The sequence below is a fragment of the Scyliorhinus torazame genome, chromosome 28, assembly GCF_047496885.1.
Source record: "Scyliorhinus torazame isolate Kashiwa2021f chromosome 28, sScyTor2.1, whole genome shotgun sequence".
In the NCBI taxonomy this organism is placed as follows: Eukaryota; Metazoa; Chordata; class Chondrichthyes; order Carcharhiniformes; family Scyliorhinidae; genus Scyliorhinus; species Scyliorhinus torazame.
This window is the reverse complement of record NC_092734.1, coordinates 27,940,270-27,956,741: the sequence shown is the minus strand read 5'-3', so window position 1 is coordinate 27,956,741 and position 16,472 is coordinate 27,940,270. Positions and strand designations below refer to the sequence as shown.

The following is a 16,472-nucleotide window of genomic DNA, read 5'->3' as shown; positions in this document are numbered from 1 at the left end:
TTGGGGTGGGCTCACCACCACCTTTCCAAGGGCAATAAGAAAGGACAATAAGTGCTGGCCTAGTCAACAACGTCCAGATCCCATGAATGAATTAAAAAATGAATGAATGCTGGCCTCGCCATCCTGCGAATTAATTCTGCATCTGATTTGAAGAAGAATTGCTTAAGAAACCCTTGTGACTTGTTTACTATTATCACTGGGCACACCGTCCTGGCCCCACACCTAAGAGACATGTTCACGGACTCACTGGCATGGTGCACCCTGCCCCCCATGCTAGCGCAGGCCACAATCTCACTAATACCCAAAAAAGATAAAAACCTGACGGAATGTGGTTCATACAGACCCATTTCACTGCTGAGGTACTGGAACGGTTTGGGCTAGGAGCGGGATTCACCACCTGGGTGAGGCTCCTGTACAACGCTCCCAAAGAGAGTGTCCGAACTAACACCATCAGCTCCGAATACTTCCAGCTACAGAGAGGAACAAGACAGTGCTGCAAGAGTGCAGACGATCAAGATGAACGCACTGCCAAAGTTCCTCTTCCTGTTTAGATCCACCCCGATCTTCATCCCCAAGGCCTTTTTCCAAAACATAGCCAGTCTAATCATGGCGTTTGTGTGGGGGGACAAGAACCCGAGAATTCCCAAGCCGACACTGCAAAGAGGGAAAGTCAGAGGGGGCCTGGCTCTAACGAACCTACAATACTACCACTGGGCAGCAACGGCAGAAAAAGTGAGGGGATGGGTACAAGAACCCGACACAGATTGGGTACAAATGGAGGAGGCATCCTGTAAAGGAACAACCCTGCGGGCCCTGGCCACAGCAGCACTTCCATCCTCCTCAACAAGGTACACAAGCCCAGTGGTAGTGGCCATGCTGAGAACGTGGACCCAGTTGAGACAGCACTTTCGGATAACCAAAATGTCCCTTATGGCCCCCATCTGCGGCAATCACAGATTCCTCCCAGCCATGCTAGATGCCACCTTCAAAAGATGGAGGCGGGACGGGGGCACACTGACGGTCGGGGACTTCTACGTAGGGCACAGACTGGCGACACTGGACGAACTGACGAGGAAGTGGAAACTAGCAAGAGGACAGGAATTGAGACACCTCCAAATAAAGCACTTCCTCCGCAAAGAGCCCCAGAAAGCACACTACTAGAGGATCTGATAGGCACAAGCAGCGAGTAGGGGGGGGGGGGGGTGCTATGTGGGAAAATATACGGACAGCTGCTGGACAGAGCCCGAACACCACTGGACGGGACCAGACAAAAATGGGAGAACGAACTGGGGACAGAGGTAGGATGGGGACTCTGGAGCGAAGCACTGAGCAGGGTGAGCTCCACCTCCTCCTGCGCAAGGCTCAGCCTAATGCAGCTCAAAGTGGTGCACAGAGCACACCTGACCAGAACCCGAATGAGCAGGTTCTTCCCGGAGATGGAGGACAAACATGAGCGGTGCCAGAGAGGCCCAGCCAACCACACCCACATGTTCTGGGCCTGCCCCAAACTTGCTGGGTTCTGGACAGCCTTCTCCGAGGCAATATCCAAGGTTCTGGGGGTGAGGGTGAAGCCATGCCCAATAGTGGCAATCTTCGGGGTATCGGAGCAGCCAGAGCTACACATGGGGAAGGGGGCCAACGCTTTTGCTTTCGCTTCCCTAATCGCCCGCCGGAGAATCCTGCTCGGCTGGCGATCGGCAGCACCGCCCAAAGCTGCAGACTGGCTCGCTGACCTCTCGGAATTTCTCCACCTGGAGAAGGTTAAGTACGCCACCCGAGGGTCAGAGGAATACAGGGTCACCCTGGATACGTGGGGCAGTTCTTCGGCCTGTACCAAAACCTGTTTGAGGCCAGCAACGAGGAGTAAGCCAGGGGAAAACAAAAAGGTGAAGAACCAAAAACACTGGCCACACCAGACCTATACTTGACTGTGTGACACAAATGGGAATTGGATCCAAAATACATTTTAAGTATCAAAAAATATTGGGAACAAATTTGGACATGGTGCGCCTATTACAGCCGGGATTTTATGTCTCCACGTTCACCAGCCTTGAGCTTACCATCTGCTAAAGTGAATCAAAAGCTGGAAAAACAACATTGGAATGGATATTGACGGAAGAATGGGCTTTGTTTTTTTTACCTCAGGGTGGGTTTTTTTCTTCCTCGTCGCCCTGGGCTTACCTTCATTTCCACTACAGGAAATAGGACAGATGGTGCGCTGTGCACTGGAGTCACCTCCGGGGTGCAGGTTTCATGGTTGAGGCCTTGCTCTGCTGCAGGTGGGTTGCTATACCGACGGTGGGGTGAGCTCACCGAGCTGTTGACTTTACTCTTTAATCTTGCCGGATCCTTCCGCGCAGCCTCGCACAGGCCTAAAAAGAGGATTGACAAGCTGTTAAGCGGCCAACGTAATTCTGCTGCCACTCACACCTAATATTTTTATGAACACAATGGATATCGCCCACTTGGCCCCCTTGTCGCGAATTAAAAGGCTTTAGTGGCAGCATACAAAGCTACGGACCAAGGGTTGGACAATGGATTTAGAATAGATAGGTGTTTGATAGTCGGTGCAGACAGGATGGGCCTAAGAGCCTCTTTCTGTCCTGTAAGGCTATGACAATGACAGATATTATGCATGTAATATATACTGTTACAAAGATTTAAAATAGATTTGATTTACGTTTATCGTAATCATGGAATTACATGGCACAGAAAGAGGCCATTTGACCCATCATCCCTGTGCTAGCTCTCTGATTTATTTATTTCCCCAAATCCTTTTACATGTTGCTTTTTCAAATATTTACCCACATCCCTTTTAAAAGCAATTTAACTTACTCCCCCCTCCGTTTCTGGTAGTACATTCTCAGTGTGATGATTGTCCCTTTAAGGGCAACACAGCAGAGTAAGGGTCACCTGATCTGGGTCACCAATTGGGACTCAGAGTGGGGAATCACCCCAGGGGGAGGCACTTAAGCAAAGACATTCCAGAACTAGCTGCAGACATGTTGCTACTCTTGTAGATCCTTGTAAATAAATCCTTTGTTCGATGGCGTTGAAAGTGTCTGAAAATTTGCACATGGCTTGAGCAATGCTTTGAATAAGAACAAAAATACTCTTAGCCTCTCCCTTCAATCTATTGACGATGGTTCTGATTTTGTGTCCTGTTTCTCCCCCTTCCTGCTCGAAGTCGAAGACGTTAGTAGCCAGTTAAATGGACTTTGTCTTCATGCAATAAGCTATTTTAGTTGTTTGTTACTTGTTGCCAACACACAATCAAGTGAGACTTCAGGTGTATCATCGTGCCACTCGACGATGACAATAAAAATGTGAGGGTTTCCCTCTCAAATGGCCTCAACAACAAAAATACCAACATCGTTGCTGTAGCACCAGAGGCTCCTTAAATATAATATATAGTGATCAATATAACGTCCTGACTCACTGTGAAACTCTGCACAGTACACAGGGGCATCACCGATGCAAAAGCTGAACTGTAAATCAGATTGACTGACATGTTCCACCATTTGGAAAAGGTAATTTAGAAATTTGTCACAATTCCAGCTTCTCTGTGGTGCCCCCACACTATGCAACGTAGCTCAATAGTCATTAAAAAGGATGAGCTAAGTTGTCAGAGGGCAAGTAACAGCCATTAACCCGTAGCCCGGCGAGGAAAAATGTATTTATTAAAAGGGGCACCCCGATCTCAGACTAATGTTCCGGCCCCCCAGATTCTCGTCGGCAAAGACCCCCATCCCTTCTAGCTGGCAAAGACCCCCACCCCACCCAACTGTGGGCATGCAGGCATTCCCCGACCCCCGCACCCCCCACAATCGCCGGTCCCTCAACTCCCCCCCCCTCAGGAGAATGACACCGTGCTATTGAGTCACCAAGTGAGCCCCCCCCTTAACTTCCCCCTTCATACCCAGCCCCCACAGGCCACACCCTTTGACAGTGTCCAGTTGGCACTGCCAGGGTGGCGGGCGCACTGCCCTGCCATGTCCCTGACCACACGGGGTTACAATGGCCTCAGAGCACCAGATTCACGCTCTACTGGTGGGTGGGACAGTCACCCGAGGCTGTAATTGAACCCGGGACCCGGGAGCTGTGAGGCAGCAGTGCTAACTACTGTGCCACCGTGCCGCCCGAAACTGCGTTGCAGGACTCGTCCGGGACGTGAACCTGGAACCTTCAATAATTAAGTTTTCTTTTAAGAATACCAAATCCCTGTTTTTTCATGCAATCGTTCCTGGAGCGAAGTACTCTTCCCACACAGTCTTACAAAATAAACTAAATTATTGTGGCACAGCGGTTAACACTGTTGCCTCACAGCCAGGGACCCGGGTTCAATCCCAGCCCTGGGTGACTGTCCACGTGGAGTTTCCAAATTCTCCCCGTGTCTGCGTGGGTTTCCTCCCACAGTCCAAAGATGCGCAGGTTGGGTGGATTGGCCACTGTTAGTGCCCAAATTGTCTAAAATTAGTGTGTGCAAAGATGTACAGGTTAGGTGGGGTTGCGGGGATAGGGTGGGGGAGTCGGCCTGGGTGGGGTGCTCTTTCAGAGAGTCAGTGCAAACTTGATGGGCCGAATGACCTCCTTCTGCACTGCAGGGATTCTATGATTCTACGATTGGGGTTTCGGTCCAGTATCCTATCTACTGTTGGGGTCTGTTCGGAATCGTAATACCTACAAAGAGAGTGTTTATTCAATAGTGCTTTTAGTCTTTCTGTTACAGTAAACATCTTACAATGTGAAATCTTGTGGTGCTACGCTTTCAAATATTTTCTGCAAGTTTGAATTTCTCTGTCCAAAAAGTTATCAGTCTCTACGAGATCATAACCCTGCACCATTGTGACACCAGGTAGTCAATTCCGCTCTGAAATATAGGCCTTTGACCAACATGGTTTGTTTTCTGGAGTTGCTTGGCTAATATAAGTACATCTCCCTTACAGATCAGCTCAGCAATCGTAGGGTCATGAGAAAGGTGATGTGTTGGGTGTTCTGGATCACAAACAGGTCACCAACACTGGAAGTGGTGCAACTCTATTTTATTATGAGGTTAACTATATTAACATACTTGAACTGTGGGTAAATGCAATACCAGCTTTTAACTGTTGACCCTTGCCTAGTCCTAACCAGGTGATGCACTCAGCACATGGTGAATGTCTGTGTTGCAGGCTGTGAGCTCTGTGCTCCGAGCTGGCTGCTACTAGAATGGGCGGGAACTCTCCTGTCCCCTGTCTTTATAGTGCGTGTGCTCTCACTGGTGATTGGTTGCGGTGTTGTGTATGCTGATTGGTCCCACTGCATGTCCATCAGTGTGTGTGTCTGCACCACGATATACTGGTGTATATTATGACAGAAGGGACACTGATTGCAACAACTATACATTATGATCCAGCACCTTTTTCATGATTTAATATTTATTTTACTGCACGTTCGACGTCAAGGAGGGCAGTACTCAGGAGCAGGACTGTAGTCACATTATCTGAACTAATTTCTCTTGCCAGGATTGAGAACTTTGGACAAGCGAGAGTAAATGCGAAAGAATGAGTCCCAAAAGACCATAAGACACAGGAGCAGAAGTAGGCCATTCGGCCCCATTGGCCTGCTCTGCCATTCAATGGGATCACGATTGATCTGATATAAGCCTCAACTCCACTTTCCCGCCTTATCCTCATAACCATTGATTCCCTCACTGATTAAAAATCTGTCTATCTCAAAAAGGCCCCGCCTAATTGGGAGGAGTCCTGACACTTTTACAAAGCCTACCTTCATCTCACAGAATGCCGTCAGGTCACAGAATCGTTCTGAACAGCCCATTTGGCCTGTGCAGGCTCATTGAATGAGCTGTCCAATTACTCCCACACCCCTGCTCCGTCCCCAGGCCCCAGCAATCATTACCCGCTTCAAGCAAATCCCCTGTTGACAGTGACTAATGAAGCAACTTCTACTCATTCAGGCAGTCCATTCCAGGCCGTAACAACCCGGTGCGTCCAAAAATGTCCTCCTGGTCTCCACCACTGGCTCTCTCGCCAAATGTCATCGTTCACACAAGCGCAGCAGGAAGGGGCTTGTTCCAGCGAAGTGCAAAAGAGCGTGCATACCTTTTGGCTGAGAAATGATTAGTGCCACCTTGTCGGGGGCATTCTGCAGAATCTCTGCTGCGGCTCTGAAAGTGACTCCCTCCAGGCTCTCATTATTCACCGAGATCAGACGACCCCCTTCAGGAGACACAAGCAGAAAAATCATTTGAGCAGTGAAAGGGAGACTCTAAAGATGCTGCACTCGATTGTAAAATGCATTAAAGGATCAGTTGTCACCTTCCTTAACACGTCCGGCCTCGTCCGCTGGGCCCCCCGGGGTGACTGACGTGATAAAGATCCCCAGGTCTAATTTCCCAGTGTTCTCTCCTCCAACAATCGTGAAGCCTGCAAAGAAAGATAAATTGAATCTGAGGGCGAGCCCAGTCCTTGACTTAACAACCTAAGCAGTTGGCGTCCTGGGAGTTAAAATCTCTTGGCTCTCAAGTCGGCAAGATTGAAATGGTTTCCCACACACCTCACAACACCCCCCCCCCCCCCCACAGCTCTCCCCCTCATGTGTTCAAATCGGGCCTATTTGTGCCTCAGCATCATTAGGACTAGTCTGTTCCTCCTCGCTGCACAGCTTAAAGGCCGGGACTGAGCTCCAAACGTTATTCCCTCAGATGTGGTTTCCTTATTTTTTTCTTGCGTTTAACGCAGGTTCGCGTCCGGTCAGGGGTCCTGCCCTGTGGAACTGGTTTGACTATTATGAGGGAGATCATTAAAATAGGTCACATGGTTAATCCAAGGTCAGTGATTCAGACTTGGAGTGCGTGAATGTTGACAGCGTGAACAGCGCAGTGCATTTGCCCAGCAGTGTACTCTGCAACGCAGACTATCAGCTCAATCATGATTTCAATAAATCAGTCAGGGGCCTGATAGCAAATATTTCATTACAGATCCTTCCAGGTACACACATTCAAAAACAAAGCACTCCCCCATTCAAGGTGCACAGCAATCCACATTAAATATCTTCTCCTGTATATTGTTTTTTCTTTAACTGTATTTTTCCTGTTGCATTTATAATACAGCTGAGACAAATGACTATGAATCTCACCACGTCTCCAGAGAGGCCCAGCTAGCAATCAATTTAATCATCGGCTGATTTACCAGAAGGCTTGGAGGTGAGGTCATTACACATTAAGGGTTTCAGACAACGAAAAATGGTTTAAACTTGCCACCGTTTAAAAAGATAATCAGGAAACGTCCAGCATATACAGAAATCCCCGGGCCAAAATGAAAGTTGGTTTGCGGTCAATAATCGACAGACATGCAAACTACCAAAAAGAAAAAGTGTTTGCCCTGCAGTGCTTTCTCCAATTGGGCAAATTTCGATACAATTCTTAAAATATGATATGCCCTCAAAACTGACACAAACTCGGTACAAAGACCGAACATGCTCCATTCTGATTGCAACGAGAAAATGGGACTTGCTGAATGTTAACAGTGGGGGGAATGGAACCCACAGGCGATTCTTTTTTTCTAGACCAGAGGTGTTGAGGTGGAGGACGAGAGTGGAAGATTAGCAAGGGACTGCACAGCTCTAGATTGAAAGGAGACTTCTAGCTGAAGACGTTCCCGACAAAAGCACTCAATGCGTGTCGATCAGCAGGTTTTGAGGGCGAGCCGGACGGGTAAGTTTGTAATTAAGAGCGACAATGATCCGCCCAGGTGACGACGATCAGAAGCTGTGCAGGATGTGAGGGTTTCTGAGGTGTTGGGGATCATAGGCGAGAATATGACATTGCTCGCGTGGACGAGGGGGATGCACTTGAAATCCTGCAAACAGGGATCGGGCGCGCATCCTGACGTCATCGCGCACTCGTGCAACATTTTGGTCGGGGGGGGGGGGTACACGGAAGAGTCAGAGGCTTGTCCGCCGACAATCAATCAGGCAAATTAGCCCATTAAGAGGCCAATGGAACGCAATTTTACATTGGCCCATTTGATTTTGCAAGTTGGCGGGTTGGCTGATTGGCCAGGCAGCCTTTACACGTTAGCGTCAACCTCGATCCACGGCAGGATGAACGGTCCGGGCCAAAATAACACATTCTAAACGGGGACTGGGGTCTCTGTTTGAATGTGCTGCCTGGACACTCCTGGCAAAAGTTTTCGATCGCGACTTATTTTTTTCCCCCGCAGGTCCGCAACTCCCCGGAACGTCCCCACAGCGGCCGTTTAGAAGCACCAGGCCGTACCCTTCCTTTTCCTGCCCTCCACCCTCTTCCCGCCCTCCGAGGCAGTGTTGAGCTTTAGCCAGCGCCGGTTTACGCTGGCTACCCACTAATTTGCCAGCCAGCGTGAAATCGCGTTCTGGGGCCGACTGCGGCCGACAGCTCGTTCTGTGCCCGCTGCCAGCCTACCGTGGGCGCTCGCCCGACAGATGAAAAATGCAGGCCATGGTGATTGAATGTCCAGAGCCTGGGTATGTTTGATGCGCGGGCATTTCTTTCTATCAGACTGAAGGATTAAGAAATAAACAGTGCACAGTCGGAACCAGGCTGTGCAATTTTAAATAGTGAATTCGACAGAAAGATAAATGACAAGATCGAAAATAAAGGACTGGATTAAGAAAGGTGAAGGTAAGACTTAAAAAGAAACAGTGAGAAAGATCTCCAACAACAATTAAAAGCTGAAGGAATGAGACTTGTTACGATGCTGAACTTTACAAGATGGTCATGTTTTCAACTGCCTCCTTTAATTCAGAGTAAACTGGAGGCATTTGGAGAGGGGGTGTGACCGTCAATGAAATCTGCCCGGAGACAAGCACATCTGACCTGGTTGCCATTGGGACAGGGGGGTCAGGTGAAAACTTATTGAAGGTAAGTGAAAGTTTCAACACCGTGACACAGTGAAGCACAAAGTTGTTTTTTGGAAACACGGGAGTCTGAATCAGAAGATCTGATGAGGGGGACTGGAAATGGTGCACCAGGCAGAGGAAAAATGTAAAACACAAAGTGCTGGATAGGATGGATCCTTGTGCAGAGTTAAAGACCATAGAATCACCAAAGGCTACCTTGCTATTGGAAGCCTATTTGCTTATGCTCATTAGGTTGAGTGAAGGGATTTTCATTAAAAGACAGAAGATGCATCCTCCAGGGAGAAAGGAACATGTTACAATCAGGAGAACCGTGGGACCTTAAATATAAGATGACAGTTATGCTGAGAGTGCAATGCATATATAAATATAATAATAATAATATTTTATTGTCACAAGTAGGCTTACATTAACACTGCAATGAAGTTACTGTGAAAAGCCCAGAGTCGCCACATTCCGTCGCCTGTTCAGGTACACTGAGGGAGAATTCAGAATGTCCAAATTACGTAACAGCGTGTCTTTCGGGACTTGTGGGAGTAAGCTGGAGCACCCGGAGGAAACCCACGCAGACATGGGGAGAACGTGCAGACTCCACACAGACAGTGACCCAAGCCGGGAATCGAACCTGGGACCCTGGAGCTGCGAACCAACAGTGCTAACCACTGTGCTACCATGCTGCCCACTGTGCTACCATGCTGCCCATGATGTGAGGTTTGTGGTTGTGCTAAGCAGCTAATAGGAAATACCTTTTCTGTAGTTTCGCTTATTAGTTGCCTACTAACTAATGTTTAGTCAATGTTGACTTCGATTTGTTTGTTACAATAAAAGTCTTAAAACAGGAGATCCTGCCGTGTGATTCCTTTGCATTGGTCACTGGGGAATTCATATCTCTTTCTTAAAGTTATTGGTCTTTATGTGTTAAGAAAGGGCGAGAAAAGATCTAGAAGGAAATTATAAAAAAGATCTCCAATTGATGGGGATTAAAACAGACTTGTAACAGTTCCTTTTCAGTGCCAGAGAGGTTGACTGACAGTAATTAACAGACACCATGCCATTGAAGGGATACTGGCCCCGGCCCACAGTGGGTATCCTGCAGTAAGCCAGCCACACGTCCATTTACTTTGTTGGGACTGGAAGATCCCACTCTCTTAGACTGAAATGAACGAGTTATCTGTGACGAGTTTCGTTTGGATCTACCTTTTGCTATTCGCTGATTTGAATGGTGAGGCACGACGGCACAGTGGTTAGCACTGCTGCCTCACAGCGCCAGGGACCCGGGTTCAATTCCAGCCTTGGGCGATTGTCTGTGTGGAGTTTGCACATTCCCCCCCCCCCCCCCCCCCCCCCCACCCCCCGTGTCTGCGTGGGTTTCCTCCGGTTTCCTCCCACAATCCAAAGATCAGCGGGTTAGGTGGATTGGCCGCGTTAAGTTGTCCCTTAGTGTCCAGAGATGTACAGGTTAGGTAGGGTTATGGGGATAGGGTGGGCAGGATGCTCTTTCAGAGGGCCGGTGCAGACTCGAAGGGCCGAATGGCCTCCTTCTGCACTGTAGGAATTCTATGGTGAGCTAACAGGCGATAATTTCACGAAGCTAATGTTAGAAGAGCACAAGTTAGAGACAACCTTTAGATTTCTGCATTTTAATGTACGTCTGCCCTTGTCTGAACTTCTTTACAGCTTTACAGGCAAACAACAGTAAGGGGGGGTTAGCCTCGACACTTAACATTAATTATTCGGCCAATGTGAGGATCCATAAAGTGAAAATCAATTATCTGACATACCAAAACCAACTAGAGGATCCTTCTTCAGATTTACAAAAATGATCTCCCTCTCAGGTATGGTCAGCTCAGGATCTGATTTGTTCACCAAAGTGCCTGCGAATGAATAAACAGTACACGTGAGCTTCCAGAAAGAATGCAATGCTAACCCTGCCATACTGCAATTCGGACTGAATAAGCACCACCCAGTAACGATATGGCAATTCTTGGCTCATGTGCATCATGAACCTCCTTTGTTTACCTTTCATGGCTGTGCCTTCAACCACCATGACCCTCAGCTCTGGAATCCCCTCCATAAACCCCTTTGTCCGTCTCCCCGCCTTTTAAGAAACTCCACAAGCTATGTGCCTGAGTGTCCCCTTCTTTGACTTGGTGCAGAGCTTTAGCTGACTATGCTCTGAGGAGAAGTTTGGGATATTATTGTTGAGAAAACAAAGGTAGTTTAAGGAATTTGTATTGGTAAATATTAGAAATAGGGAATAGTTTTAAGTGGGTTTAATTTAACATTTCTGTGTAAGGAAGGGTAAAACCTAGAGTTAGATTTAAGCTGGACAAAGGTGTTGGTAGGTGTGTGGGTTGGCTCAATTCCAATTGTGTGTCTATTGTGCTTAGAGAGGGCTACAGCATGAAGAATAAATAAAAACGAACGGAAGCATGTGGTCATTGCTTAGCAACTGGGAGGGTCAAAAGGCGTTTTGAAAATTAGTTTGTGGCAGGATATATTGCAGTTGGAAATAGTTAATGAGAGAATTCCACTTCGATAGTTGAAGCACCCCTTGAACGAATTTCAAAAAAAGAACATTTTGCAAGTTCTCGTAATGACGTTTTGTGGAAACAGACACAAGGACAATGCTGCTGGGGACAGTTTGTTTCGAAGGCTTGAGAGGGAACTCTTTCTCAGCAGAAGAAAACCATGCCATGGAGTAATGGTGAAGAACACAAGTACATAGCGCTCAATGCCAGCTTGGTAAGGAAACAAAAGAACTGAAGAGAAGTTTCCAAGAAGCCTGAGATTATTGGACTAGAACAGAGAAACTGTTCAGCAAAGACAGGCCGAGCTGAGAAGAAGACTGAGTCAAAGAGACAGCTGCAGTAACCAGATTTAAAGTGGACTTCAGAGGTAAATCTAAAGTTTGCTGCCATTTTAAAACAGTCAGGGAATCGATCGTTAAAGCAAATGTAAAGTCAAACAAATCCTGAGCGGGGAAGGTGCAAAACCTGTAAGCAAATTCTTGATGGACTCTTCAGAGGGAAAACCTTGTTCAAAAGAAGATTTGAAAGTATGTCTTTTTGAAAGCGGAATTTGAAATCACTTGTGTAGAAGCCGGAGGTATGTGAGACAAGGAGGCTCACAGTATAAGAATCATCTGGGGATATTTTGAGGAGAGATCACAGGCCTTCACGTGGGTTCAGAGAGGAGAGCGTGTCTTACCACGGCCAGACTGTGTGCTTAAAAGGACTTTGTGTAACTAAGACCATTGTAGCTTAAAATATAACTTATAATTTGTGTTAACCTTAAAATCTGTATATATTTGTAAAGCTAAGGAAGGGGGAGGAGTAAAGGATTATTGTAACATAATCCAACTATCCAATTATTTTTGTGTTAAAAACAAACGGACGATCCTATGACTGTTCCACTGCGTTTTTATAAAAAATGTTTATCATCTTTTGAACCAGGGTTCCATTCTGGGACCATCCCATCCAATCATCGCATCAACTGGGATCGTAACAGTTTGACGATGTTCATTGAATGCTATGTGAATGCAAGTTGTTGTTGTAGTTGTAGCCTTGACAGAAGAAGTTAATCCCACCATCATTGGGCCTTTAATGTGAGGCGGTGTCCCATGACAGGGAGGGACTCAGACAAAAGGTGAGACTGAGCCCATAGAAGGAGATGTTACAATCAGCGGCTAAAATCTTGGAATGGGGTGGGTTTAAAGGATGGGGAAAGTGGAGAGGAACTTGAACGTGAGACTGACAACGTGAGGTGTCGGTGGAGTGAGAGCAAATGTAGGTCACAGGTATGAGGACAGGTGTCTTTTGGTGGGTAGGGTGCAGGGTGAGCTGAGGTATGTGCAGCGAAGGTTTTGATCATGTCCAGCAGGATGGAAGCAATGTCCTTTCTAAGCTGCCTCGCCAGGAAGCAAGCTGAGAGTTCCCATTGGGCACTCTAAATTTAAAAGATAAAACAATTTAAATTAAAAGAAGAGAGCCAGGTTGTTTTCTTTGGGGAAGGCCTGTCACACCACGAGCAGATCAGGCAGTTGAGAGGTCACGTGTGGGCTCGTCGACACGTGACTCCAGGCCCACGGCGATGTGCTGGACTCTGAAATGGCCGAGCAAGCCAATCAGTTCGAGGGGCAATTGGGGAGGGGCAATAAATGCTGGCCCAGCCAGTGAAGCCCACACTCCTTGAATGAATTTTAAAAAAAGATCATTTTGCAAGTTTTCGTAATGGCGTTTTGTGGAAACCGACACAAGGACAAATAACCAGAAGCTATATATATGCCATTTTAAGATCATATCCCACGGCACTTTGATTCATAGCGTGAAATCTGTTCAAACAATGTACACTCCCAACAGATGAGGCACTATGCCAGGAGCAGCGCAGAAAGTTCCTCTCCTTCACTCCTCCCTCAGCAGGTAGTATGAGTTGGGTTTGGGAAAATATTCTTTTGGCCCCCTCTCTCCTGAACGTACCAGTCACGCCATCTTGACCCGGGGTCACGTTCCGTGGTCCCAAATATCTGCAACTTTCTGTCGAGAAGGGGAGCATTTCTGACTGAGGTACGCCATCTGTTGTGCTGTGGAAGAAAGGTAGCTTCTGATTATCCGGACTCTTACACAGCGAGCATGCGTTCAGAATGTAGCAGGGGTCATCTGATAAAGTGCTGCATCTGCTAAACGAGCCTGGGGTCGTACAAACCTCTGCCAATTGTGGTAATCTGGTCTCTTGCGCACCCTGCTAAATGCTTTATTCTGACAAGTTCTTACAACTCTTGATGTGAACAGACCTTCCATTGAAATTTAAGGTGAGACTAGGTGAAGCCAACAAGATGGGTATAGTCCTGTCTCATTGTAACTCAGTTCTCTCCAAAGGGTTGATATTAGTTGCATCCTTTTATGGATTAACATGTACAGAGAAGGAACTCATTCCCATGTGATTGTTCCTTACAATGAATCCTCCATGTTCCACATCGCCTGCATTCTATATATCAACCAAATTAGTACTGCTTCACATATTGATTTAAGTTATAGAAAATCAATGTCTTGTTGGATTCCTGTAATCTGCTGTAACCTCACAAACCTTCGGGATATCTGCAATCCTCTGATTCAGGGCTCCGCTAGTGGTGACTGCGTCTTCCACTGCCTCGGCAAACAGCTCTAGGACGCCCTCCCTACCTCGCTGCCTCTCCACCTCGATACCCTCTTTTAAGACGCCTCTTTTTAATGTAAATTTAGAGTACCCTTAATTCAAATTAAGGGACAATTTAGCGTGGCCCATCCACCTACCTTGCGCGTCTTTCGGGTTGTGGGGGTGAGACCCAGACAGGCATGGGGAGAATGTGCAAACTCCACAGGGACTGTGACTCAGAGCCGGGATCGATCCCGGGTCCTCGGCGCCGTCAGGCAGCAGTGCTCACCACTGAGCCACCGTGCCGCCCTTAAGATACCTCTTTGACCAGGTTTTTGATCAGACCACCTAAAATCACCTGATGGGTCCCGGTGTCATATTATGTTCTGTATTCTCCTGTGTAGCACCTAGGGATGTGTTATTATCCTAAGTACAAGTATACAAATGCTATGTAGATACAGTTTATTGCTGATAATGCCTGATGCTCTCTCAAAGGCAATAACATCTTTCCACTGATTACGTCAGACACGACTCAGAACAGAAATTGTCCATTGCTTCACCCAACGCTGATAGAATCTCTATTTGTTTGTTTTCTTCACTCTGCTAATGCCACGCAATATTTTTCAACACCTTCCTTTAAAGTGTTGTTGCGCCCCAACCTAATGGATTCGTAGGGATTCTTGGACAATGCGCATTGTTGGTGATAGTTTAGTCTTACCTCATGCATGCAAAATGCCACACTTCCATGAGCCATGAATTTATATTCTTGTTCAAGGGCTGCGGGCTTCACTGGCTAGACCAGCATTTATTGCCCATCCCTAATTGCCCCTTGAGAAGGTGGTGGCGAGCTGCTTTCATGAACCGCTGCAGTCCATGTGGTGTAGGTACTCCCACAGTGCTGTTAGGGAGGGGGTCCAGGATTTAGATCCAGCAACAGTGAAGGAACGGCCGATATATTTCCGAGTCAGGTGAGTGGCTTGGAGGGGCACTTGAATTACTGACGTTATTTATGAAATCAGTGCTTTGCAAGTTCACCATAGACATTTCCTTCACAGCTAACCCATAATCCAAATATTTATTAGTTCATTAATCTTCCATTGCACCATGATCTGCTGTACGCTCATTTAAATGTACCTACTAAAGGTTTATCACTGTGAAATCAATAGCAGCAGAATATGACACAACGTTGTGCATTTGATGCTTCGTACACTAACTGGAGGTTGAGAAGTCGTATCTCTGATTGCTCACAGCACCAATATCAAACAATGCGATCGAAAACAAGGTTCCATACTTCATTTTCATCTTGGCGAGGTGCAAGAGCTACGATCATTAATCTTCTTCAAGCACATAGACGACAAAATAAGTGTCAGAAGTTAATCGATTCACTAGCAACTACCAGATAAACGAGTTGGTGATAACTACACGTTATCTCAATATCCTACTGCTTATTCAAATTGGTTTGCCTTCAGTTCCCATTATAGCGAATGAGGGTTCAGATATAGGAAGCACAAACATTATTTGGAAGCAGGCACAAAAGGAATTTGCCTCAAGGGGGACTTTAGCAACTGATGTCTTATCGCAGTTATTCAATGGGGCACTTACATCGTGGCACTCAGGCGGTTAAATCACAAACATGCACCTCAGTATGATTGCCAAGGAGGCTAAGTGTTTGCCTTGCCGCACAAGCGAAACTTACCTCCACATGTTATTGGAGCCACCACACCCCGACGTGGCCATGTTTGCCGTGAGATTGTCGCAGGACTTGCTCAGCGCTCCAATCGACACTGCGTCCATGTTAGGACGACTCAGCATAGTCTCCGAGCGAGAAATGTTTCGCATCTCCTCGAAACGCCTGCGCCGAGCAAATCTTGTCTCATTGGAAACTATGGAGGTGAAAACGTGTTCCTCTGTGGGGAGACAAGAGGGCACACAGTGCCATTTTTAGCATCAAATGCAGATTTGACTTTGAAATAAGAATAACTACATCCCAAAATAGAACTCGGCAGTACCAACTGATTATAAAGGGACGGCACGGTGGCACAGTGGTTAGCACTGTTGCTTCACAGCTCCAGGGTGCCAGGTTCGATTCCCGGCTTGGGTCACTGTCTGTGCGGAGTCTGCACGTTCTCCCCGTCTCTGCGTGGGTTTCCTCCGGGCGCTCCGGTTTCCTCCCACAAGTCCCGAAAGACGTGCTTGGTAGGTGAATTGGGCATTCTGAATTCTCCCTCTGTGCACCCGAACAGACGCCGGAATGTGGCGACTAGGGGCTTTTCACAGTAACTTCACTGCAGTGTTAATGTGACACTAATTAAGATTATTATTAAACAAAACTTGAAGACCTCGCTACTTCTTTATTCTTTTATGGGATGTGGGCATCACTGAAAAGACCAGCATTTGTTGACCTTGAATGGAGTGTCTCGCTCGGCCATTTCAGAGGGGAG

At 47.1% G+C, this 16,472-nt stretch overlaps 1 protein-coding gene across 4 annotated transcripts in view; it reads right to left on the bottom strand.

The window, feature by feature from the left end:
* Positions 1-16,472, bottom strand: part of ptpn20 (protein tyrosine phosphatase non-receptor type 20) — a 402,784-nt gene that overhangs the window by 182,803 nt on the left and 203,509 nt on the right. For all 4 annotated transcript variants that reach the window (XM_072491743.1, XM_072491746.1, XM_072491744.1 and 1 more), the window contains 6 exons: positions 15,728-15,938; positions 13,377-13,480; positions 10,680-10,772; positions 6,318-6,425; positions 6,102-6,218; positions 2,182-2,372 (listed from right to left, as the gene is read on the bottom strand). In XM_072491743.1, coding sequence (XP_072347844.1) covers positions 2,182-2,372; positions 6,102-6,218; positions 6,318-6,425; positions 10,680-10,772; positions 13,377-13,480; positions 15,728-15,938 — 824 coding nt within the window. The remainder of the gene's footprint in view (positions 1-2,181; positions 2,373-6,101; positions 6,219-6,317; positions 6,426-10,679; positions 10,773-13,376; positions 13,481-15,727; positions 15,939-16,472) is intronic.